Raw genomic sequence first — 23,809 nt, 5'->3', positions numbered from 1 at the left:
GGTGTTCTTTTTTTCAGATGTCAAACCATCACAGCATGAATAAAGTTCAAGCTATAAGGTCTAGTCAGCAACTTCCTGCTACTGTTTTAGTTCTCGCTAATTTGAATATGAGCAAAAGAAGAGGATCCTCTTGTTTTACAATCGGCTCTTTGCAACTTAATATAGAAAGAGCTGACAGTCAAAAAGCAACATACCCTATTTCCAAAAACCAGTAAAACACAACCTCTGCACAAACGCCACCCCCTACACTGAGGCTGGACCACAGAACCCTCTTATGAAGTTTCCTTCAGTTCCAATTCCTCCCACTCAGTCACCGGCAGGGGTCAAATCTCTTTCTTACCTCGTGCAACCCTGGCAGTTTTTCCCTCGCTTTGTGGTATTCAACCACACACTCCAGGCAGTAACAGAGATCATCATTGGATCCTTCAAGATCTTCCTGGGACAACCGTTTAGAAGCATAGCTCTTCAGGAACTCAGTGGTGTCAGAACCACTTGGTGTACACCATCGACATGTGCTCATTCTTTGGATGGAAAGAAGGAATTAACAGACGTCCAAAGACTGAAACGTGGCAAAATATCTCCTTCCAGCCACAATAGTACCTAATTTTCAATGGGACGCTTTTCAGGATTTATGTAACTCATTAGCGGCGTACATGCATATGTTCTTGGACGTTCTTATGTCATATAGGCACATGCAATTAAACAAAGAAATACAGATTAAAGCATTAAATGAACATTACAGAAGAATGCCTGCTGAATGGTGAACATGAGAAGTAAAGCACCAAAAAAAGGCATATTACATGCTTTTCAAACTATAAAATGACATGCGAAAACGCACTTTATATACAAAAAAGCCCCTCGTCCACACTTAATGCACGCTTTCCAGAACTACAACACTAAAGTTCCTTATATTGTTTTACTGGTATCTGTAGAATCTAGGTCTATTAAGTTCAAAATTTAATTAGATTTTTTTCTTGATCTCCTGCTAAAATTTATAGGTCAGCAAATCCCTGTTGTCAAAAGTAGAGGATATTTATGCAGAACTTTCCTGTCTTCGTTATTATTATCATTAGAAAGCATCGCAGAATTCTCACCACACATTGCTTCATCTAAAAACAGAAGTTCTTCACTAAGCAGCAATACCATCATCTCAGATCTTACTCATCTGAAAAACTTAGTACAATATTGGAAAGGCATGAACACTTGAACTAATTGTATAAAGGGAATGACAATAATTGCTTGTTCCTTAGTGTAACGAGGAATGCAAAAGGAAAACATACATAAAGCAAAACCTAACATTTCCTCATACTGGGGAAAAAACCGACCGCGGTACTTACCTTTGGAAAAGGACGCTATCGGCTGTGCAGGTGTGCCAGGTCACATCGTGGAGAGAACAGCGCTGCCCTGCAGCCAGGGAGGGGGCTGACACCTTCAGCCATCCGCCACCTCCAGCACAGCACAGCACCCTCTTCAACAGGCCATCCCCGGGTAAACCAGCCTTGAGGGTATTTTGAAGACCTGGAGCAAAACAGTTAGCAGAAAGCGGTTCAGTTCACGCGCTGTAGGCCAGGCACTGCTTTTGTATTTAGATTAACGCACTCGATATTAAGCACACGCTTACTGAAGCGGTAAGTACAGTTTGCAGCTGAATCCCTTCTGCCATTCAAATGCCGGCAACCCAGTATCTATGCCATCTTTTTCTAAGAAAGGTATAAAAATTTATCTACGCGCAGTAAGCAAGGAAACGGCCTAAAGAAGCGTACGCGGATACACGAGCCTCGGCCGCCAGCAGAGCCCCTTACCTCCAACACCCAGGACCGACACGCTGCGGCGGCTGCCCACTGGTGAGTATCGACGCCTGCTCACAGAAACGCCCAAGCCGAGACCGAAAGCGAAATCAGTTCCCCCATCTGCGCCGCCGCAGCCGCCCCTGGCACCGGTCTCCCCGCCCCGGCACCTACCGGTAGCTCCGCCGCAGCACCGGGCGCGCCCCGCTCCCAGCGCCACCTCCCCGGCAGCCCTGCCCGCTCCCGCCGCCGGGGCAGCCGGTGGAGGCGGCGCTCCCTTCCCGCCAAGCAGGCCCGGCCCAGCGCGGCAGCGCCTCCCCTGAGGCGGCGTGAAGGACCGGGACTCGGACAAAGGGGAACCAAGAGGAACGGAGGGCAGCCCGGCCTCCCCCGCCCAGGCGGCAGGATGGGCCGGGAGGGGACCCTCGCCTGGCCTCCCCGGTACCGGCCGCAGTCCCTCCCCTCTTCTCCCCTTACCTGGCCCCGCCGCCGCCGCTCCCCGCCCCGGTCCGCCTCAGGCCCCGGAGCCTACCGCGCTTCCGGTCCACCGGCGGAAGTAGGCTCTCGCCTTCCCCTCGTGCAAGCAAACCCCGCCCCTTCGGGGAATGAGACGGGGCCTTAAAGGGCCAGTATCGAGTTGGGGGGGCAGTAGGGGCGACGGGGAAACTGAGGCACGCAGGGACGTGGTGGAAAGGGGTGTTGCGCAGTATAGAATCATAGAATCATTAAGGTTGGAAAAGACCTCTAAGATCATCAAGTCCAACCATCACCCCAACACCCCCAGGCCTCCAGAACCATGTCCCCAAGTGCCATGTCTACATGTTTTTTGAACACCTCCAGGGATGGTGACTCCACCACCTCTCTGAGCAGCCTGTGCCAGTGCCTGACCGCTCTTTCAGTGAAGAAGTGTTTCCTAATATCCAAACCTATTGCGTGTTACTTTGGAGAAGAGACCAACCCCCACCTCGCTACAGCCTCCTTTCAGGCATTTGTAGAGAGCGATAAGGTCTGCCCTCAGCCTTCAATACTCCAGACTAAACAACGCCAGCTCCCTCAGCCACTCCTCATTAGACTTGTTCTCCAGCCTTATTCTTGTATCGTAAACCACATTGGCGTCAGAGGCCCAAGGACCACAGCTAAGGGCATCTCCTCAAGGATAAGATGACCTACATACTGAAATAATGAAATCCCACCCCAAATCCACGATAAAGCCAAGCGCTGGGCATTCCACAGCAGTCTGAAGCAATAATCCCTGGGGCGGGGAGCCTCCTTACAACTTCCTAGGCAAAGGAAGCCCCCATGCCTCTTCCCACACATAGAATCATAGAATGTCCCAAGGTGGAAGGGACCCACAAGGATCATCAAGTCCAACTCCTGTCCCTGCTCAGGACAACCCCAAATTCACATCATGTCTCTGAGGGTGTTGTCCAAGTGCTTCTTGAATATTGCCAGGCTTGGTGCTGTGACTGCCTCCTCCATCCTCTGGCTGAAAAACCTTTTCCTAATATCCAACCTAACAACCCAAAACAGGCAGGAGAAGGTTTTATCCCTGCTAGGGCCTGGCCCCTGCCCACAGGTCCCGAGGTGTAGCCACATCGCTGGAGGCCTCTGTCCCGGCCCCATCACCTACTGACCCTCCAGGTCACAGGGACGACACTGGTGGGGCTCTGGGAAATCAGAGATTATTTGCTTTTCCTCAACAACCTTGTTTGGGACTTCACAGAAGAAAGCGGTGAAAAAGGTAAGTCCCTGTTTGATCTTCAGCTGCTGCCACCGCAACACTCCTCAACTTTGAAGTGCTTCTCTGCTGCAAACACAACTCTTGTAACCTGGCTGTCTCAGTCTTTGATAATGCCACACAGCCAAGAATTTTCTTTATAACACTGTTCAGGCCATTAACGCACAAGGAAGAATGCTTGAAGCGACATACCTGCTTGAATCATTGAAGTTTTTAGGGGATGCACGGTGGTTTTTAGACTTGAAGGCTCTGTCATGCTCTTAATTATAATGCAGCCTGATACACAAAGCTTTATCAATGTTGTTTCCCCCATCATTCTGTGGAGCCTGTTAGGTTTTTTTTTTTAAGCCTCTGCCCAAACTTTGCTCTGTTTTCAGTAATACTCAAATACCCATACGAAACACCTGCCTGCCCTGCCTGCACTCCCATGAGTCTTTATAAGATGACAGCAAAGGGAAAAGCTGCTTTCTTAACCAGTGAATGAAAAACGAGCAAATGTACTCTCCTCCTCCAAACAATCATTTGCCCACAGGCAAAGAGATGACAAACACCAAATTACCAAAGCAGATGCAGGTAAGGAATAGTTTCTCTGATTCCCTCCCAGGGCTGGGGACGTGTGTGCTATTCTTCCTGAGCAGCAGAGGTCAGGTTATAGTTCCTGCCCAGGCTGTTTCACTTGTTAAAAGCAGTTTTTCTGCAAAGTAACTTCCCTTTAGAGGTTTCCCTTTAATGCAAAGGTAAAATAAACCTCTTAATGAAGGCAGAAGTTTAGTTCTGCAAGATCTACTCTACAATACTCTATAACCACCCAGAAATTTCAGAGAATCTCTGTCTTCCAGGAAAAACACTTGAAAAACACAAACTGCTCACATTAAATTCAAGTTGTTCTGCTTTTAACCTTCAAACCCATAAGGCAACAGATGCAAGTCAAAGACGACTGTGCAAGGGAGCTGACACATGGCTTTTTACCCCCGGCCCATTTCACCTCTTGGCAGGAAAACTTACCCTAATGCAAGTGGCTGATCACATGGGGTGTCCTGCCTGTCCCACAAAAATCACATTGTTTCTATCCTCAGAGAGACTAAAGCCAGACTACAGTTAAATATGGAAAATTCTCATTTAACATCCTTTGCTATGAGTCACAGTCCAGAAAAACCTCTGACAAGGCCTTTATTTCAAGCTGTTGGAAGTTCTGCATTTTCAGTGACAATCATTAAAGAAGGGAAGTCTCGCTTATCAAAAGCAGTATGTCAGAAACAAAGCCTTCTTGCATTACTTCCCAATACTTTCCAACAGAAAATATAAACAAGCCATATAAATACTTTACATGCACAGTAAGATTTTTTTTAAAGCATTCATTTACAAATTATCACTCTTGGCAGATAGTTAAAAATATCATACAACAACATGAGTACAACCTCCATCTTATCCCTCAACTTTCCACATTTTAATAGGAAATTCTCCTTGGCACAATAGAAATACATATATGTGTCTCTGTATTCCAAATATTAACAAAAACATTTAAAATGCATTGTTCTGTTTAGCATGAAATGAAATTACAATTTATGAACAGTAACAAACAAATATCCCTTTCCTCTAGACGGGCTGATAAAAGTATAGGTCTACTATAAAAATAAAACTCAGGTGCTTTTAAGAACAAGATATCTGTTAAAAAAAAAAAAACAAACAACAAAACAAAGTCAAAGTTATGCTGTTTCTATCAACACAGATGTCTTAAGATTTTTTTATTATAGAGATTTAAAAGCAAATTGAAAGCCTTTTCCCAATTCCAGGAATTTATTTTTTATTACTTAAAATTCATTGAAGTTCTGAAAACCAAGTTCATGCACAAAGGGTGAACAGTAGCTTTCAACTCCACAGAAAACAAAGGAGTAGAAAACATACTATTGTCGAGACATTCAGAAAGCAACTTCAATGCTTAAAAAGCAGATTTCTAAAACCAGAGCTAAATCAAGGTAACAAAAGGTGGCACAAAAACTGTATTTACCTCAGTCTTCAATATGAAACAAAATCAGACGTGTATATCTCTCCTTTTTCCATTGTCAGCCTGAGTACCTGCAGTTGTTGATCTGCACCCACTTTCACCCAGACGCATCCTGCAGTTATATATGCAGACTAGAAATTGGTTTTAAGGCAGTCAATTAATCACTCTCTTCACTGGAGTCAAAAATTTCACTGAATCGGAAAGCTTTCTTCTGTTGGCTGGCTGTTGAACTGTCAGAACTAAGGTCTTTCCCTTTCCCTTTCCCTTTTTCTAACTTTTCTTCAAGTTCCGGAAGCTTCTTTTTAAAAAGATAATCAACAATTTCTTTGAAAAAAGAAAAAAAAAGTAGTCTTAGTTGGATCTGATGGGGAACTGGATGCCTAGGGGAAACAGCATCTCACAGACAGAAATTATTTTGTCAGTGTTAAATGTAAAAAAATCTCACTATTCCGTAGTAATCACAGTGGCTGCAGGGTAGATCAGACACATACAGAATCACAGACACTCAGAATGGCGGGGGTTGGAAGGGCCCTCTGGAGCTCATCCCATCCCACCCCCTGCGTGAGCAGGCACACCCAGAGCAGGGGCACAGGACCCCCTCCAGGCGGGGTGTCAATGTCTCCAGGGAAGGGACCCCACAGCCTCTCTGGGCAGCCTCATGTGATAGTTCCTAACCTCTGGCATCCCAAACACAAGATGCCACAGGGCAGCCTCCTCCTCTGTGACCTGAGCAGCTCCCGCTGAAACCCCAGGAAGCCCTTTCATACATACATGCAAAGATAAACTAAAAAAGCACAGTCATAAAACTTTTAAAGCCAAGGTATTAAAGAGAAGTGGTTGATAAGCACTGCGTGAACATGCCATTGAAAGTAAACTGTTATTTAAAAAAAAAAAAAGGCATTTAGTAAAATAAGTATCAAGCCTGAGATTTTAGCCAATTTACTTAGGGGAAAGCTAATTAAGGAAGAAATGAACTAGAATACATATCTCCTCTTAGATTCAAGCAAAACCCTTAAGGTGTATATACAAACAGCTGGGATACTGACCAGAAAAAGTCTTTTTTTGCCATGAAGGGACACAGGAGGCTTTCAGCTTATAAAATTTTGCTTGAACATAGGATCTAGGGACATCTCTGAAAAGTGAAGAGTTCAAAGAAATTAGTGGTGCAAGGAACTATTACAAAGTTTAGCTGTTACAGAGTTACCCATTCATGAGAGCGACGCCAGTCAAACAACCTCTTGGCTTTAGGTAGAAAGGATGGATTTCAAATCCTAATCAGACCACTTTTTCAAGACAGCAGTTCCCCCTGAAGGTAAGAACCTAAACCATGCCATTATACACATGTATTATGTGTTTAGTGAAAATAAATTGTAAATTAAACTGACGGTATGTGGAAAAAGAAAAAAGCGCTGTAGAGAAAGCGTAGCATTTACAGTATTGGTAATTCTATATTCAACACTTAGTTTGGAAGACAACTACTACCCTTTATTACACATTCCTATGACTACCCCTTCTTCCTATGTGTTGATTAACACCCAGAGAAGTCTTCCATCAAAGACTTCAGCACAGACTACATAACAACTTAACACAGCTTTAGTATGTAGAATGCGCTGGGAATACAATAAGGGTTGCCTGAAGTAGTTAAAATTAAGTTTCAGAGCTTATAGGCATGGTTTATTGGTCAGTACTATGCAAGCATTTACAGCTGTATGTTACTAAACTAAATGACATTTTCTATAGTTGCAGAGGCCTCACAACTTTGATTCCCTTGTGCAATTTTTAAGACTGTCTGCTTCAACTATCCTTTGTATCCATAAAAAGAGGGGGAAAAAAGTTTACCCAATAGTATAACTGAGTTCTTCCCAGTTTACTTCATTAGCATCCTCCACTTTCATTTCATACAATCTGTGGATATAACACAGAAACAGTTTGTAGGCAGAATTCAAGAAATAATTCAATAATGCTCACATCTCCTCCAGTCAGAAGTCTCAGGACGTTTTGTCCAAAGAAAAGAGTGGTTGTGAAACCTGTATGAAACTGCGGGCACTCCATTCTCACCCTGCAGGCTTTTATAAACACAACTCAGAACAGTTAAGAAATACTAAAACATTCCAGTAACTCTGAAATATACCTTTTAATAAGATTGATCTTGGCCTGTAATCTTTTGGTCCCCTTATATAACTGCTGCCCTTTGGTCATCTTCTTTGTTAAAATTGTAGTCCTTTGAAAACACACAAAAAAAGGTTTTTATCATTTCAAGAAACTCCAAGCATCATAAGGAAGTGTCTTCAAGATGCTACTGCTGCCACAGGGAAGCAGAAATCAGGCTTCGCTATCACAGCAAGAAGAAAACTTACCACAGCTGGCAGAGAGTTACTTATTTGTCTCAGACATTTGCAACACCTCTTCTGTAGTCTACAACCTATTTATTACCTGTCTGACCAAACAATCGTCGTGGTACAAACCATTTTGCAGAATGGAGTTAAATACTCCCCAGAACACATTTTACTATCTCTATTTAGTGTAAAACCTCACCATTTCTGTTTACATTGTCTCCAATACCGCGTTCCCACTTTAGCTTCAATCTCGGTCCATGGCAGTTTCTGGTACAGTCTCTCACGGTCAATCAAGATCTCTCTATGCGACTTTTCCGATGATGAAAGAGAATTTCTATCTTCTATTTTCATTCTTTTCCTAATCACCTCCTCCACTGCATGCATTAACTTCTGGGTCTCTTCCTTTGACCAAGGACCATAATTAATAGCTAAAATAGAAAATTAAGGCATAAGTTATCATAAATGATTGGGGGAAAATAACACAAAAGAGCAAATGCTTCATTTCGCATTATTCTTATTTACAGGACCAGCTTCTTAACACACTTCCCAGAAACTCTTCTGCATACCAGATTTGAGAGAAGAGTTCAGCCTAATCACTAAAGAAGAGCACTGATCCCTAGTTTCTGTCTTTTAATATGATTCACTGTTCTTATCCCTTCAGTATGAAAATGCAACCTGTGGTCTGGAAAAAAGAACAACTACCATAAATTAAGTAAGAAAAAAATCCACTCCAGGGATTTTTCCTAAAGTTTAGGGCACATACAACATACAGCTAAAATAGCTTCTCAAACTGAAATGCACAGAATGAACTTTAAGGAAAGTTACATACCCGACTTGATTTCAGAGTATTTCATAGCAACTGAGAGGTTAGAACGGGACATCATCTCAGAGATCTTCTTCCAATCATTGCCATGCAGAGCATGATATTTCTTTAATTTTTCTTTTTCATCCTTAGTATACCTAGTTGAGGAAATGAGCACAGCTTCAGCTGCAAATTCAAACCACTCCAGTATCTTAAGAGCTGTAATCTTTACCAGCATTTCAATGTTACTCATTGCTACCATTTCAAGTCACATTTTAGAACCGAGGGCTTAATGAGGGCTAGTCAGAAAAATGAACTGTCAATTAAATCACAGTAATTGGCACAAATGGGAGAGATGATCTTCACTTATATCCATTTTTAATGTACAAATAAACATCAGAGACTGATATTAGCATTCAGAAAATCTTTCAACTCGCTCACCTCCCTTTATAATTATTTGGGTCAAACATCTTCCTTGCTCGATAATATATCAGCCTCCAGGGTCGCGGTATGCCCTCAGCTAGAAGGTAAATGAAGCATTTTAAAGAAACACTTCTCACACTGGTGAGGCCACTTAAAAAAAGGCAAAACAAAACAAAACCAAAAATGAACAACATACATTTTCATGACTGCGCTGCTGATAGCTGCTCTCCATTCAAGAGAACATACTCTACAACACTTCAGTAACTGCAGAGGAAAGAGCCTGGACAGAATTTCCTGAGGAGTTTCAAAGATGTAACTGTTATGACCATGGTAAGATTGTGAATGCCGACAGCTGGTAAATAATTGTGTAGGTGTGTCCATACATGTGGGTAAACATCAAAAACTGAACTTTTGAACTCTTAAGCACTCTATACTCACTAGCTACAGATTGCATGTAAGTGGCAATGAATTTACAGATGACTGTAGATTTTGATAACGTCTGGATCAAACGTAAGTAAGTAACTGAATACTCCCATTAACATGGAGACAAGAGACAGCCACCCATCAGGAAGCCAATGAGATATGGTGCTTCTGCATATACACTAGTTCAGTGGGGAAAACCAGGGACTAGGGGCATCTAGCAAAAACAAAGTCAGATCTTGGCTGAAGGAAAGATCCTTGAAGTGGGCAAAGATCCACAGAGACCAATACCTGGGAACACCTAAGAGTCTTGGTCAGCAATGCCCAGGACAGGCAACTGCAAGCAACTCCCATAACACTGACATGACTTTCTGCCCAATTTTCCCAGACCAGGAGCAATCCCCCAAACGGGGAGTCAACGCCAGGCAGATGTGACAATGCAGAGGGAATGACTGTGTGTGTGAAAAAATCATGGAGGAAAAAATCTGTAGCCTCACTGATCCTTAGATAAATCCTAGTATCCAAATCCATTACAGGTTGTCATTTGTTCTGTCTTGCCGATGCTAATGATGCAGAACAAACACAGAAGGGAAAGCCACTGAGAAAGTGCACTGAGTAGGTTCATCAGAGGTATGACAAAATTAGTATGTTTGCCGTGTGAAGTGTGAATATTTTCTAGCCAAGAGAAGCATAACAAAATGAATAAAGAGGAAGAGATGTTCCTCGTCCAAACAGAATCTTTGCCGTAAGAATTTTGTTTGTTTTCCTCACGTCCTGGAAAACTAACTACTTTGGCTAATGATCTGACTTCTTCCAGTTTCTGCCATCACTCAGCCTTAAACCTGCCATCTGTTCACGTGCTCTCACTCAGTCCTGAACCTGCCACCTATTTATGTGCTCTAAGAACAGCTGACAACTTCAGACAGGACTTGATCACACCTCCCTTTAATAAATCATTATGCTTAATGAAAGCCTAGCAAATAATGCACCTTAAGCCATAAAGCCCAAATGCAAGTTTGAAAGTCTGTAAGTGCTGCTGGTCATGATGGTATTTTAATCTCTAAACCCTCCGTACTCAAGATAATAAGAACAGTATAATGTACAGATTATCAACTCGCATTCTTTGCAGCACGTTCCTTTTTTTTTTGCCAAATTTAGCAACCTTAGGGCTTTTCAATAAGAAATTATTTTAGAAAATACATCATGATATCACCAGGTTGTAAAATGTAACATTCAACTATTTGAGAAGAAACTTAAATACTTACAAAGTTTTTCACAAAAATGATGTTCTACTTTTAGGCGACTGATAGTTTCTTTATCTTCTGGATACCTTGAGGTAAACAGGAGTTTTTCAGCACTGTCTATTCCAGTAATCAATAAGAACTCTTCAACATTCTTCCGGATTTGATTATTTTCCTTCTCAGAAAATCTACCAAACTTGACAGCAATACCTAAAATACACAGAAAGTTTTTTATTTAAAAAAAGAAAAAAAAAACCAACAGTCTCAAGTACCACCTCTTGTGCATTACATTTCAGGTTTTAGCAAACATATAGCAAAAGATCAAAAAATTCAAAAGGTGAAAAAAGAAAACTAGAAAGAGACAAAACAAGAGCTGGGAGCAGGTAACTCACACATACGCTTTGGACTGTAATTTGACAATGAGGAAGCAGATGCTACAAAGCAGAGAAAATCTGTCCATTGGAATGAAGTGAACCAAACTCCACGGATATGACAGACATGATACAAAACCACACTATTTTCTCTCTGTCAAAACATTAGCACAGCTCCACAGTCCTTCCTCACTGCACCGATTTTTTTGAGAGCTCACCTTGTTTCTGAAACTGTTTAAACCTCATTAAGTCTCTTCCAGCCATCTTCCTGATTGAATCATCCGATATATTCCTCACATGAGGAATAAACTGTTCCAATTCTTGTTTTGCTGTATCCAGATCCATGACTGAACACATGGTATAGCCCAGCCAATCTTCCTCATCCAGACTAGGCTCATCAGTGGCTGCCATTTCAGAGAAGGAACTATCCTGGCCCTCCTTTCTCTTTGATGCCGAGGGTTCTGGTGTCCTGATTTAAAAAAAAAAAAAAAAAAAAAGAAATAAAACACACCAGTAGAGCTATAAAACAGAGATTTTGTTAGTATCTCTACCATTAAAAGAATGAATATGTTCATTAATTCACAAACAAGGAATATTTCACACATCTACCCCCTTGTATTTCCAACCTTTTAATACAGATGTAACTTATCAAATTTCTTTACTTACAATATTCAAAGAGCTTGCTGAAGTTTTGAAAATCCACACCTTTCCCACAGAACTCTCACACATGCACATACAGAAGAAATAATGTCACTTGCTACCACTGACAACACCGAACTTTTCCATCTGTCTCTTACTAGTGCTTATTGTGGTTTCTGGACACTGCAGAAGCACCAGGATCTACTTACATGAGCATTTGTTTGCACAGAGCATTAAGTTCTTTAGCTGACCTTACTAGTTGCTTGGTAAAAATGCATATATTCACTATAAACTCAAAATGTAACAAATGAAATCCCTTTCTTTCCCCCCCGCCTTTTTTTTTAACTAAATATGAATTGCTTGCACATAAATTATTTCTATACCTGCAATTTTTAAATAGGGAAAAATATTCTACATTGAAGGCAATGGTAGCGTATTCTTACAAATTTTCACTGAATCTTCACAAGATAAGTATGCTCTTAAAGTATATCTCTGCAACACCTCAACGTACTGTAAAGGTTTTTGAAGTTGTTTTTAAAAATACACACAAAAGAGACTAAAGAAAAATCTGGGACCCAAATAATGTGACCGAAACATATTTAGGGGGTGGAAGAAAAAAATAAAATAAAATTAAAAAAAAAAAACCACCAAACCCGCAAACACAACCTAAACTTACATGACATCAGATTCTGAAGAGCTTTCTTCCATGACAAAAGCGCTGCTTTTTATTGCCTTTCTAGAACGCCCTGGAGTTTTTCGAGGAGATTCATCACCTGCTTTAGTCTGCTTAGAAGAATTAGCAGGTGCATCCACAGGATCTTCACTCATGGCAGGAGAATCATCGCAGTCACCACCTTCATGCCGCTGCTGGGGCATTGCCACAGCGCCCTGTTCTGCAGGTAATGGCAAGACTGTGTCTTCCCCTTGCCTGTTTTGCTCTGGAGATGACAACAGTGACGAGCCAACGGTTACACCTGTGTCCTCCTGCAAATCCTGGGTACTACTGCCTCTTTTCTTCTTCTTCTTCTTTTTTTTCTTTTTTGAGCTTATATTATAATTTTCATCACATGTTTCTGAGGTAGGCAGCTTATGTATCTCATCCTCTTCAGGCAATTTATCTTTTCTTTTCTTCTTAACAGATTGTTTTAAATAAATATAATCAGCATCAAACTCCTGACAAGCATCACTGCTATGCTGATTTACTGTAACACAAGTTACATCGCTTTGCGCATCTGTACTATCATGATACTTCCGCTTTTTTTTTTTTTTCTTTTTCTTTGGGGAAACATCCACTCCAGTTTCATTACTAATTTCATAGTCCAGTCCTACACAAGAATTATCTAATGAAGGCTCTTGCTTCTCCCCCTCATTTTGGGTTTTTTTCTTCTTTTTACAGCCTTCACCATTCTGTGCTGCTCCATCTTCCAACAGCAGCGGAGAAGGACAGCTAAGCTCTGCATTTTCTATACTTTCTCTTTCCTCATTTTCATGTTTCTTTCTGTATTTTTTGTGTTTTCTCTTCTTCTTCTTCTTGAGAAAATCCCGAACTTGAAAATCATCTGCACTTGCTTCTTCTGTCATATTTTGTCTTACCTTAAATAAAAGATATGTTACTCACGCTATAATCTATGTAGCATTACACACTGTTACGCAGTTTAAAAGATGTAAAAATAATTTTTAAAACCCCATAAGAATACTATGGAACAACTCAATATTTTGTTAGAAACATATAATAAAGACACGTACTTTTCAATCCAGATAATTTTGGAAAGTGACTGTGAAAAATCGACACCTTCTTCATCAAACAGATGTACATCACAGCTGTATTCAGCCCTTCAGTTGCCTTCCTATAACAAAGATACACTTTATTAGCTTTAAGTTGATTTTGAATAATTAAACAATGACAGACTGCTATATTCAATTCTCCTTTCGGCACTGAAACAGCCACAAGCTAAAAGCAATGAATAAGCATTAAATTAATCAACACTAAAACCAAGTTCTTTAGAAGCTTCTGACTGGCTTTGCCCACGTTCAGACAGGCCCAAGCCCAGCCACGACCTGCCAGCTCCAAGGGAGACCCAGAACAAATCAACTCCTGAAAACCAGACAGTAACACAATACAGACAGGAAGTATTTTTTAGCACGTTTTCCGTGGCCAGCACATACAAAAACACCGACAAACCAACATCCCATCTTCTCAGAAACACAAAACGTTGAACTCCACATCCCCAACGCGGTTCCCAGCGCTGACCGGTGCCAGGCATCACCTCCTCACCCCCGCTGGGCGGCGGCTCCCTTGAGACCCCCGGCGACAGGCACCAAACCGCACAGCGCAGCTCGTCCCGGCACCGTCCTAAGGGAGCTGGGCCGGAGGCCACAAGGCGAGGCCGGGCCGTGGGACACGGCCCCGCGGCACCGCCTGGGCGGAGGCACGTCCATTCCCACCCACGCACGCACCCACCGGCCCGCCGTTACTCTCCACCCCACCCGACACTACCGAGGGCGGCACCTAGAGCAGCCACAGGCCGGGGAAGGGAACGACACTCCCCTCAGGGACCCTGACGCCCTCCCCGCCGACCTCTCCTCCTCGCATCCCGCCACCCCCGCGGGGTCACGTTCGCCCACAGGCTCCCACCGAACCTCCACGCCACGCGGCCTCCCACGACGTCCGCCCACAACACTGCCCCCCCCCCAACACACCCCGCTACCGGACTTTTCCGTTCCCAGCGGAAGCGGTCCCAGCCGGACCCACCAAAGTAACGGACCGACGGCGTGGGACGGCGGTTGCTAGGAGACGGGGCACCGCCGGCCGCGCCGCTCCGCTCCTCCCCACGGTCACGGGTGGGAGCTGCAGCCCTACGGCGGGACCCTCCCGGCCCCCCTCACGGGCAGGGCGACGCCGCCAGCCTCAGCCCTCTGGCTTCCTATGGTGCTGCGACATGGCGAGTGGCGGCCCGGCACCCCGGCGGCAGCCGCTGTCCCTGGCCGAGGTGGAGCCGGGCAGCGAGAACGAGCGGCTGGGGGTGGCCCGGGACAGCATGTTGTGCAACCCGCTCATCCTCAAGGTGAGCCCCGGCGACCCCCGGTACCTCCCCTCCCGGCTGCCTGCCCGGGCACAGCCACCCCCCCACCCCGGCGCCGTTAGCGGCCAACGGGAACCCGGGGGGGGCGGTCCCGGCCACACAGCGGGGAAGCTCCCTTTAAAGCACGTGGTGGGTGACAACAGTTGAAAACAGGGTTCCCCCCCCCCCCCCCAAATTCTAGTACAAGGAGGGGAAAATGTGTTTTCTCGCTGCTCCGTCCGGTTTTATCACCGTTAAACACCCGGTAGCCCCGGGATGGCGACCGGCAGCAGTATGGGATAGGTTTTTCCCTCCGAGGCAGGGGTGGTTTTTTTCCAGCAATAGCCCCACGGTTCGAGGAGGGCTCGGGCACAGGGACCGAGGCGTCCCCGGGCTGGTCGGTGCCACCCCCCGGCAACGGAGGGGTCCCGGGGGGACACGCAAACTCCAGCCGCCTAAGTTCGGCTTTTCAGACCGGCTGTAGAGGCGACGGTCACTACAGAACCTCCTGACGCTTCTCGTCTTACCAATTCCACTCGTGCCCTCGTCCTGTGGGCGGGCTGAGCTCCGGAAAGCTTTAGAAAAGCTTTCTAAAAGAAAAGTTTTCTAAAGCTGAGCTTTAGAAAGCTTCAGGCATCTCACTTCGGCTGCCTCCTCCTCCTCCTCCTCCTCCTCAACATCCACAACCACCGAAAGCCACCCTTGAATCCCCCGCCTCCCCCGGGACGTGAGTCCCGTCCCCTTGTCGTCCCCCACCCCGCCCCGGGCGTGTGTCCGTCCCCGCCGGGAGCAGCCGCCGAAGTACAGCTCTGCTCCCCTGGATGGCACTCGCAGAACACCCTCCTGCCCCAGCCAGCCCTGTCCCACCCCCGTCCCCACCCGGGACACGCCGCCGGCCGGTGCTGAGCCCCCCTCCCCAGCGCCGGGGGGGGGGGGGCCAGGAGCGTTGCCCTGGGGGTGCAGAGGGAGGGAGGCAGCCGCAGCCCCCCCTGCAGCGGTTGGACCAGCTGCAATTTACTACTTCTCCTGGCGAGGGCAGCCAGTTCTGCACAAAACCGTTGTTTTTCCCGCAGCGGGCAGCGGTGACATTCAAACCGCGGCTGCTCAGCCTCTGCTGCGGTAGTTAAGGTCTTGAGTTCCCCTGGTAATCGTACCCCGGCAGGCGTGGAAGTCGGCCATAAAATTTTGGAATTTTCAATATCACAGAAAATCTGAGTCTTGCAACGTCGAATATCATCTTTTTTTCTCATAAAACTCTAAAAAAAAAAAAAATCTATCCGGGAATTATATTAGGAAGGCAAAGGAAGAAAGCAGGTTTTGCATCATAATGCAAAAGCAGCTTCACTCTTTTGAAATCCAAAACTTCTACATTTTTTATTTTCTCTGGATCCTGTAAGTTTGATAGGAAGTGGCGGTATCTTTGCTTAGAAGTGGAATTGGAGGGGGATATTTCCTCACGTAGTCGTCGTCCCCCCCTGGAACGCACTGGTGCGGACAGATGTAGGCAGGGTGAACCTCCTCGGGTGGGGGCAGCTGCGCTGCTGGGAGGGAGAGGAGGCAGCACCGCATCTTCCCCGTCCCTCCAAACTGTTTCTGCCTTTCTTAGAAGAGTGTGCTAGTAAATACATTTTTAGGTGATGCATGGATATGGATCAGAAGGCTATGTAATTATATGGCTTTTAAGGTATGCTAAGGCATAATTGCAGGGTTGGGTTGATCCTGCTTATTTTCACGATGCATTTACGTTCCTTAAATTGAAACAGGTATAAACCACCCGTCAGCGCCGTAAATCCCAGGTCTACAAATAAAACACTGGGGTAGTCCTACAAAGAGCAGCTCCTCTGCTGTAGCATGTATGTTGCAGGTAGATTATATGCGGTCATTAAGATTATGTTGATTTATGTGGGAGTTTTGCCTGTCTGGACGGGAGCATTCGGCCGAGCGCTGTCTGTCCCTAGAGCTCAGTTGATGTCTTCTCCCCTCGGGTCCAGCAGTTTGTTCAGCCCCAGCTTTAGAGCTTGAGTTTTTTCTCAGCATAACTGTTGCAGAGCATCCTAGCAGTGGGATTTCTGAGCACTTATAAACCATGGGATGTTTTAGTAAGACTCAATCTGGATTTCTGCTATCTGGCCAGGTGAAACTAAAATTTGAGCAAGTTTTGAGAAAAATTAGTGTCCAATTATAGCATCATGGACAACTCTTCTCTCAGGGCTTCCTTGCAGGAGGATTTCCTTCACAGTAAGCTAGTTGGTAGGGATATAAAGACAACTGCATCCTCCTAATGCAATTCTTTAGCATGAAGTCACTGGGTTATTAAAAGGGACGCTTTTACTCTTGGAATCGGTGATGATTACACCTCAGTAAATTACATCGTCAGATTTGTGCAGCAAACTGCTGACCCCCTGCCAACTACCTTCCCACACTACGTCGTGCCTCACCAAATGCTGAATTTACCAGGGTGTCCCCTGCTGCCAGGAGGTGACAGTGACGGGGTGGCAGTTTACTGGGTAAGCATTGGCACCCAGCCAGTCCTGCTTGCTGGTGCACGCACTGGTAGTGGCACCTTCACAGCATCAGCCCTCTGCCACATCTCCTCTTAGTGCTTCCAACTGCAGCCTGGGATCTCTTCCCCTCCCTGGGAGACCCCTGGCGACCAGGCATTTTGGAGAGAGCTGCCAAAGGGCATTGCCAGCAGGTCTCAATCCTCACGCTGTGCAGTGCCACCTGAAAAACAAGGACACAAAGATGGTTTAGAAGAAAGGGACAAAAGGTTTTGAGACAACTGCTGCTCGGACAAGTGCTTCTGGCAGCTGTGGGAGGGCACTGAGGAACACACAGCTCCAACAGCTGTCAGTGAGGTTCACGGGACAGCAAATACAGGAGAACCTGAAGCCCAGGTGTGATGGATGGGACACTTACTGCCCAATCCTCCTCCACCTAACGCTCCTCCCCAAAACCTTAGTGCAAGTGTGAGAGACCTCCTACTTTGCAGCAGTCAACAACAGGATCCCCCACATTCTCTCCCAGTTCTCTCACGTATCTTCTAAATGAGGCACCAGGTACCCAAACGGAGACCACAGCACAGGCGACTGCCTGCGTTTCTGGCTGACCCTCCTGCCTCAGCTCCGCCCAGCCCCATCCTCCCACCAGGATGTATCCACACATGCTGGCTAGCACAGGCTAAAAACATCATCTTTTCACATAAAGATTTCTAGGGATGAATGCTCTATTTTTCTCAGGTAGAATGTGATGTGCTTTAATTAATCAAGGAATTAATTTAGTTTATCTATATATTTGCTTGCAGCATAAAATTAAGGGAAGTATTTCACCTACTGATGCTAGTAAAAATCTGAGCAAAGCATTTTTAGTTTGTTTGGTTTTACCAGTAAAAGCCTTAGACAAGCACTTTTCTCAATACAAAATTACTGAAAACTACTGCATTACAAAAATAAGCCAGCTCTGAGTAGGAAACAAGACTTCACCACAGTTAACCCCACAACGCCTGACATGCACTCCAGAAAAAGTGGCCACAACAGTTTGGTTACATTTATATTAACATCTTTGGGATAATATGCCATAATTAAGTTCAACATATTGCTGCCAAAGTCACTGTGTCACCAGCCTGGCATTGAACATATCCCTGGTGTGTGGAGGTAAATGGGAAATCCCGGCTGCCAGACCCACGTGCTAAAGCATCCACTCTAACAAGCGTGGCCAGCGGACGTGCAGGAAGTGGGAGATTGCTCTCCATGAAACACCTTCAGAGCTCTGAGGCATCCAACTCACCTTCAGAGCCTGAACTGTGTCTCTCAACATTAAAAAGTTGTTTCAGTGCTGGCAGTTCGGAGGAGGAGGATGGGGCTTTGCAGGCTGGGAAAGGCTGGCGTGGGGTCTCAATCCCAGTCATCCGAGCTGCAGGAGAATCAGATTTAACAAACAGAAGTTTTCAGCACTACTGGAACCTGCAATATTTGTTTTAAAAGGTTGTTATTTGCATGACAACTGATGCCAAGCTTTTTGTTGTTCTGAATGCCAGGCCATTTAGGGTTAAATTTCCTAAGCTTTTCTTTCCAACCCTGAGAGCTGGAATTTTTTCTGTTTTCCAAATAAGAGAGAACAAAAGCTACAGGACTCAAGCAATAAAACTTCAGCAATCACAGTCTCCAGAAGAAGACTATCATCAAAAAAACTCACAAAAGCACAGGAACTGGCACACTGATAGCGTTGGTTCTGGCAAACCCAGCAGAAGAAGGATTAACTAGGCCAGGGAGGCTGAACTGCCCTTTTTAGCGGAGGAAGGGGACAGGCAGGAGCGCTTGCCCCATGCTTACCTGGGAGCCTGCTTCATGCCCAGGGAGAGCAGCTCAGTGCAGGTGATGGCAGGGCACCAGCCGAGTGGCCATGGGACTCCGCTCACTACATGGGTACCAAGTAAAGGCAGAAATCACTCACCACATGTTTCTTTTTCCTTTCACACCTATTGAGCCTTATCGTAAAGTATTTCTGAGCTGCCTGACTTGTCACAGAGCAAGGCACTGCTGAGAGTTGTTGCAAACTCGTTTTGGTTTCTGGAGCGATCCATAGGAAGGACAGCTAAGAAAAGGAAGTGGCAGCATTTTATCAAACTGAAATTGTATCACATATTGAAAAAAAGCTCTAATTATGTGAGAGACAAACATGGACAAGTACACGGTGTGAAATAGGACATTTGCTTTGAGTTGTAACCTGCGTGCGTCACAAACATCTCCTGCAACAGTAATTACTGAAAGGGCAGGTTTTCCATCACCCTGGAGTTGAAACTTTTATTAATAGACTTGCACTGAGGCTGTAACAGGGCTTTTACACACCTGAATGTTGTGCTCAATCTTTGAGCCTTTAACCCTCACCTTTTTTTTTAAAAAAAAAACCTTCTCTCCAAGTCCACTGATCTTCTTTAGCTCTCCCAGCACCAATATAGCGAGGAGCCGAGGTGAACCTGGAACGATGCTCCCACCTCACCAAGCCCTTCTTCAGGGCAGAGCCAGGAGGCACTACTCACCTTTGTGATCCTCATCCACCTTTGTGCAGGACTGCTAGCCTGCACAGGAAGGGAGGGCGATAAAATAAAGGCTTCCTTAAAAATATACTCATTGCTGGATGCTCAGGGAGTGGCTGCATGAACAATCAGAAACTGTGCAGGTATAGCATCTGCGTGACAGCTGGGACTGACAGAGAGCAAAATCACTCCCTCTCCGCAGAGCGCCTATGCGCCAAGCATGCCGAGACAGCGCAGGTCCCCACAGCCACCCCTGCTCTACCCAAATGATCGGGGGGTTCAGCCACAGCCAAGATCTCACAGCTGTTGCTGTGTTGAGCAAGAGCCCCAGGTGTGGCAAACTCTGCTGACAGCATCACCACCCTGCACAGCATCCTCCACAAGCATTTGGATAACTTCCCTCAGGTGTTAGCTTTGTTGATTTAAATAACTCTGTTCCCTCTCCTAATACCTGCTCTCAGCTGTTTGCACTCAATGTGTCTATTGGAAACTTGGTTGGGGCCCAGATTTTAGTTTGTCTGTCTTAGGTGAATAAACCCTGTAACACAGAGCAGAGTAGCCACAAGTACTGAGAGCCGTGTTTGGAATAAGGTCGTCTTTTATTTGGTGTTAATTAGACTATTTACCTCAAGTCACTACATGTGATGAGCATCCTACCTTCTGTGCTTGCTGCCTGGGGACGCTGAGGATTAATTAGTGTTTATGCAGCATTTTGTGTGCTTATTACTATCATTATTGTATCACTACTACTATTATATTTTTGCAATCTAAGGCCAGTGTTGTGTTTTTAAAAATGTATTCTAAAATGTCTACACAGTACAGCTCAATAATTCATTAGAGAAATAAACTAATGAAGGGCTGGTTAGTCAAATAATCATTAGATTTGGTTCTGAGCTTTGTCTTGCCAATGCTCCGACTTGTAAGGGTTTTCTTCTCAGCATGAACTCATTTAAGATTTTTAAATGAATTATTTGGTACACTAGAAATTAAACTCCTTATGAGCTTTAGTGCCCTCCCATATTTTGTACAGGCACCACTGAAATAAATAAGGCATTTCCAAGAGGCAAGTAAACATTCTGCGTGAATGGAAGTAGTGGGTTTTTCTCCTGGTGATTTGAAGGCAGGACTCAGGCTGCAGACTGCCAGCTGTGATTCAGTGGGCGGAGGGGCGGCGGCAGCAGCACTGGGCATCCGTAGCTGCTCACCTCCAAGATCAGTACGCAGCATGTAAAAGCAAGCAAAAGGGCATTTTGATCCTTTATGTGATGTGAACAAAACAATGCAAATTGGTGAGACTAATAAGCCCAGAAACATTACAAGGTGAATGCCTTTTATGTTTGTGAAAATCTTCTATGTGTATTTGCCTAATACAATGGAAATAAAGCTTCAAAGGCCCTTTGATTTAAAAGTGCATTATTGAAGTCAGCCAGCACAATAATAACCATTAGACCAAATTGTTGCATTATGACCCTACTAGCGGCATTGTCATGGCAGAGAACATCTGTACAGCCTCTTGCGCGAGCTGTTGGTGATGTAAACGCAGAAATTAAGCCAATGGAAGAGACAATGTAGGCAGAAGAGGAAAGAAAAAATTTTAAAAGGCCACAAATGAGTCCACGCGCTCACAGTGCATCCAGAGCTGTTGCAGGCTATAAATTTTTATGATGAACCTAAAACTCAGGCTTTATTGTCTGAAAGATTTAAGAAACTTGGGAGGAGAGCCAACACCAGTTTATGGCGTTGGTCCCAAACTACGTTAAGCCAAGAGATGATTTTCAGACTCAAACTGAAGACGCCATGCAGAAAGTCAGGGATATTCCAAATCCCGATAACGTGCCCTTACCCACAAACCCTTCTCCAGAGACACCGAACCCAGCAGGCCAGGAGCAGCACCAGAGACCCAGCTAAACCTTGTAAGAGGACAGGAACATCTCTGCCCTATTTCCTCTCCGCCCTCGGCTTCCCACTCCACCAACAATAATTATCGCTCCTTCTCTGGAAGAGACACAAGAAAATGTCCTGAGCGTAGCAGAAAAGCTGGCGGAGGCTCAGTGAGGACTGTCCTGGACAGGAGGGCATTGGGCAGGCAACCGGCAGGCAGCTGCCGAAAGAAAATGAGAAAAGCTCTTCATTTTTAAACCTTTGCGGCAATCATTTCCCCTCTTTTTGAGTGCTGCCTAGCGGAATATAGAGCAAACGAATCACGTTCACAGCAATCACAGGGACCAACCTTTTCTGTTCCGCATTTTTGCAAGTTTTTAGCCACACTTTCCCCAAGGGTGGGTTGCCTTCCATGCAAATTCTTAGAGATGCTCTTATGCTTAATTATTGAATTTGAGAAGCCTTTGTCATCTTGCAGGGATTGTTTTGTTCTTGCTTGGCTGCTCACATTGTACAGATTAGACAGAACCTGCATTTCTGAGGATATTTTCTCTTTTAACCATTTTTACTTTACAAAATAAATTACACTGACTTTTCTACTCACATTTATTTGAAGTAGCATAGATAAATGGAAGTGGGAGCCTATTACTAGATTTCCTGTGACAGCCTTTAAGAAAACTTTGATATCAGGGGAAATGTATCTAGTCTGATTTTTTTTAAGCAAACCAATGTGGGTTTTGTGCCTAAAAATCTTAAAAGTGAAACCTGATTAAAAGTAATAGTGTAATTCCTAGGCTGGGGTGGGGGGGGAAAGCAGAAAAGCCAACACAACGAACCTTGTATTGCTTAGTGAAGAGCCAACTAGCCTGAAAAATAAAGATGATTTTAATTGTTAGCTTCAGGCTGCTCGCCCAGGTGTAGGAAAGCCCCTTTGTTTGCAGCACGCTTTTCAACTTCCCAACGTCCCTTTACATTTGCTCTCTCGGATCACCCTCCTGCTTGCTGCCCGGCCCCTTCCGTGGTTCCCAAGAGATCCCAATCAGCTGGTCAGGAGGCGACTGTAACTACACTAATTACCATGTATTATGGTGTGTTAATGCTCTAATACACTCCGAAACACAAGTTTCCCCGCACCGGCGCGGCCGCATCCATCACGGTGCTCTGCCCCTCTCCTCCCTCTCTGCGGTGCCACGGCGAGGGACTGCCGTGCTACCTCTGCCGCCATAATCAGGGAGCTAAAATTGTTATCAGATTAGCCCCAGCGATGAAAAGCACAGTCCCAGATCACACTCGCAGTTAGTTAGCATTTAGATAGGCTGGGACGGGGGTCTGTACAATAGGCATCAAAGCTGAACTCTTGGTGCAGCAAGAGGGATTAATTTCTTTAACCAACATGCCTGATCTGGCCTATCTCATTACCCTGCCTTGTCAGTGTCGATATTAGATTTGATTGAAGATTATACCATTTAGGCCTTTCCCCTGTTTTCCACAGAAATCAAGCCTATTGAATTGCACATTCTTCCATGGGCCCCTGTCAATACTCAGTGGCCTGAGCCTCTAATTCTGCTTCATTTAAACTTCATCAACTTTTCCAATCAAGTGGAAGGATCTGAAATAGGCTCCGTAAGCAGAAAGGCCCTTTTTCCTTTTGTCAGATAATTTATTCTGTTTTCTCTTTCTCTCCCCCTCGCTTCCCCACCTCTTTCTCTTTTTCTTCTTTTCGCTCCCTTTCCCTGATGCTGAAAATGAGATTACAGTATTTAAATGACTATGATAATCAATCGGGGGACCTTGAGCCGAGATTGAGGTTAATTTTTCTTAGCAGAACAAAGAAGCGTGATGCCATCGGGGATTTGAAGGTGCAATCTGTGTTTCATGCTTGTATTCCTCCCCCCCAAACCCAAAACTGCAGTTTTAGGCGTCTTTTCTTGTTACTAACTAGGCGGCAGTTGTGATTTTTAACAGAGGCAACCCCTAGGAGTGAAGAAATGTAATTTTGGGCTGATAAATAGCTAACAGTTTTCAATCAACAATTTTAATAGGAAAAAAACCACTTACATAGGGTGACT

At 44.9% G+C, this 23,809-nt stretch overlaps 3 protein-coding genes across 9 annotated transcripts in view; 1 reads left to right on the top strand and 2 right to left on the bottom strand.

Moving 5' to 3' along the window:
* The window catches only part of SETX (senataxin), a 30,134-nt gene extending 27,784 nt beyond the window's left edge, over window positions 1-2,350 (bottom strand). Inside the window, exons 1-4 of one of the 5 annotated variants that reach the window (XM_064468694.1) lie at window positions 2,265-2,350; window positions 1,338-1,518; window positions 601-674; window positions 341-521 (exon numbers count right to left, since the gene is read on the bottom strand). In XM_064468694.1, coding sequence (XP_064324764.1) covers window positions 341-520 — 180 coding nt within the window. In that variant the 5' untranslated portion in view covers window position 521; window positions 601-674; window positions 1,338-1,518; window positions 2,265-2,350. Of the gene's footprint in view, window positions 1-340; window positions 675-1,337; window positions 1,519-1,802; window positions 1,826-2,264 lie in introns of those variants that run through there. The other 4 variants (XM_064468691.1, XM_064468693.1, XM_064468692.1 and 1 more) reach the window with 4 other exon arrangements.
* Window positions 2,351-4,677: 2,327 nt separating this feature from the next.
* Window positions 4,678-14,469, bottom strand: TTF1 (transcription termination factor 1). Of its 3 annotated transcripts, none has more exons than XM_064468555.1 (12): window positions 14,403-14,469; window positions 13,509-13,609; window positions 12,439-13,355; window positions 11,342-11,592; window positions 10,777-10,962; window positions 9,110-9,188; window positions 8,696-8,826; window positions 8,066-8,294; window positions 7,662-7,751; window positions 7,370-7,435; window positions 6,577-6,662; window positions 4,678-5,854 (listed from the first exon to the last, which is right to left on the bottom strand). In XM_064468555.1, the coding sequence occupies exons 3-12, from the start codon at window positions 13,341-13,343 to the stop codon at window positions 5,688-5,690; spliced, it is 2,190 nt and encodes a 729-aa protein (XP_064324625.1). In that variant the 5' UTR covers window positions 13,344-13,355; window positions 13,509-13,609; window positions 14,403-14,469; the 3' UTR covers window positions 4,678-5,687. The 3 variants fall into 3 exon arrangements, with proteins under 3 accessions (XP_064324625.1, XP_064324627.1, XP_064324626.1); XM_064468557.1 differs by having other exon boundaries at window positions 14,398-14,453; XM_064468556.1 differs by having other exon boundaries at window positions 14,341-14,429.
* Window positions 14,265-23,809, top strand: part of CFAP77 (cilia and flagella associated protein 77) — a 61,448-nt gene continuing 51,903 nt past the window's right edge. Inside the window, exon 1 of the mRNA XM_064468558.1 lies at window positions 14,265-14,827. Within this exon, the coding sequence (XP_064324628.1) occupies window positions 14,702-14,827 (126 nt within the window). The 5' untranslated portion in view covers window positions 14,265-14,701. The remainder of the gene's footprint in view (window positions 14,828-23,809) is intronic.

Source organism: Phalacrocorax carbo, chromosome 18 (assembly GCF_963921805.1).
Source record: "Phalacrocorax carbo chromosome 18, bPhaCar2.1, whole genome shotgun sequence".
Classification (NCBI taxonomy): Eukaryota; Metazoa; Chordata; class Aves; order Suliformes; family Phalacrocoracidae; genus Phalacrocorax; species Phalacrocorax carbo.
The sequence above is the reverse complement of the archived record's forward strand: the minus strand, read 5'-3'. Positions and strand labels throughout refer to the sequence as shown.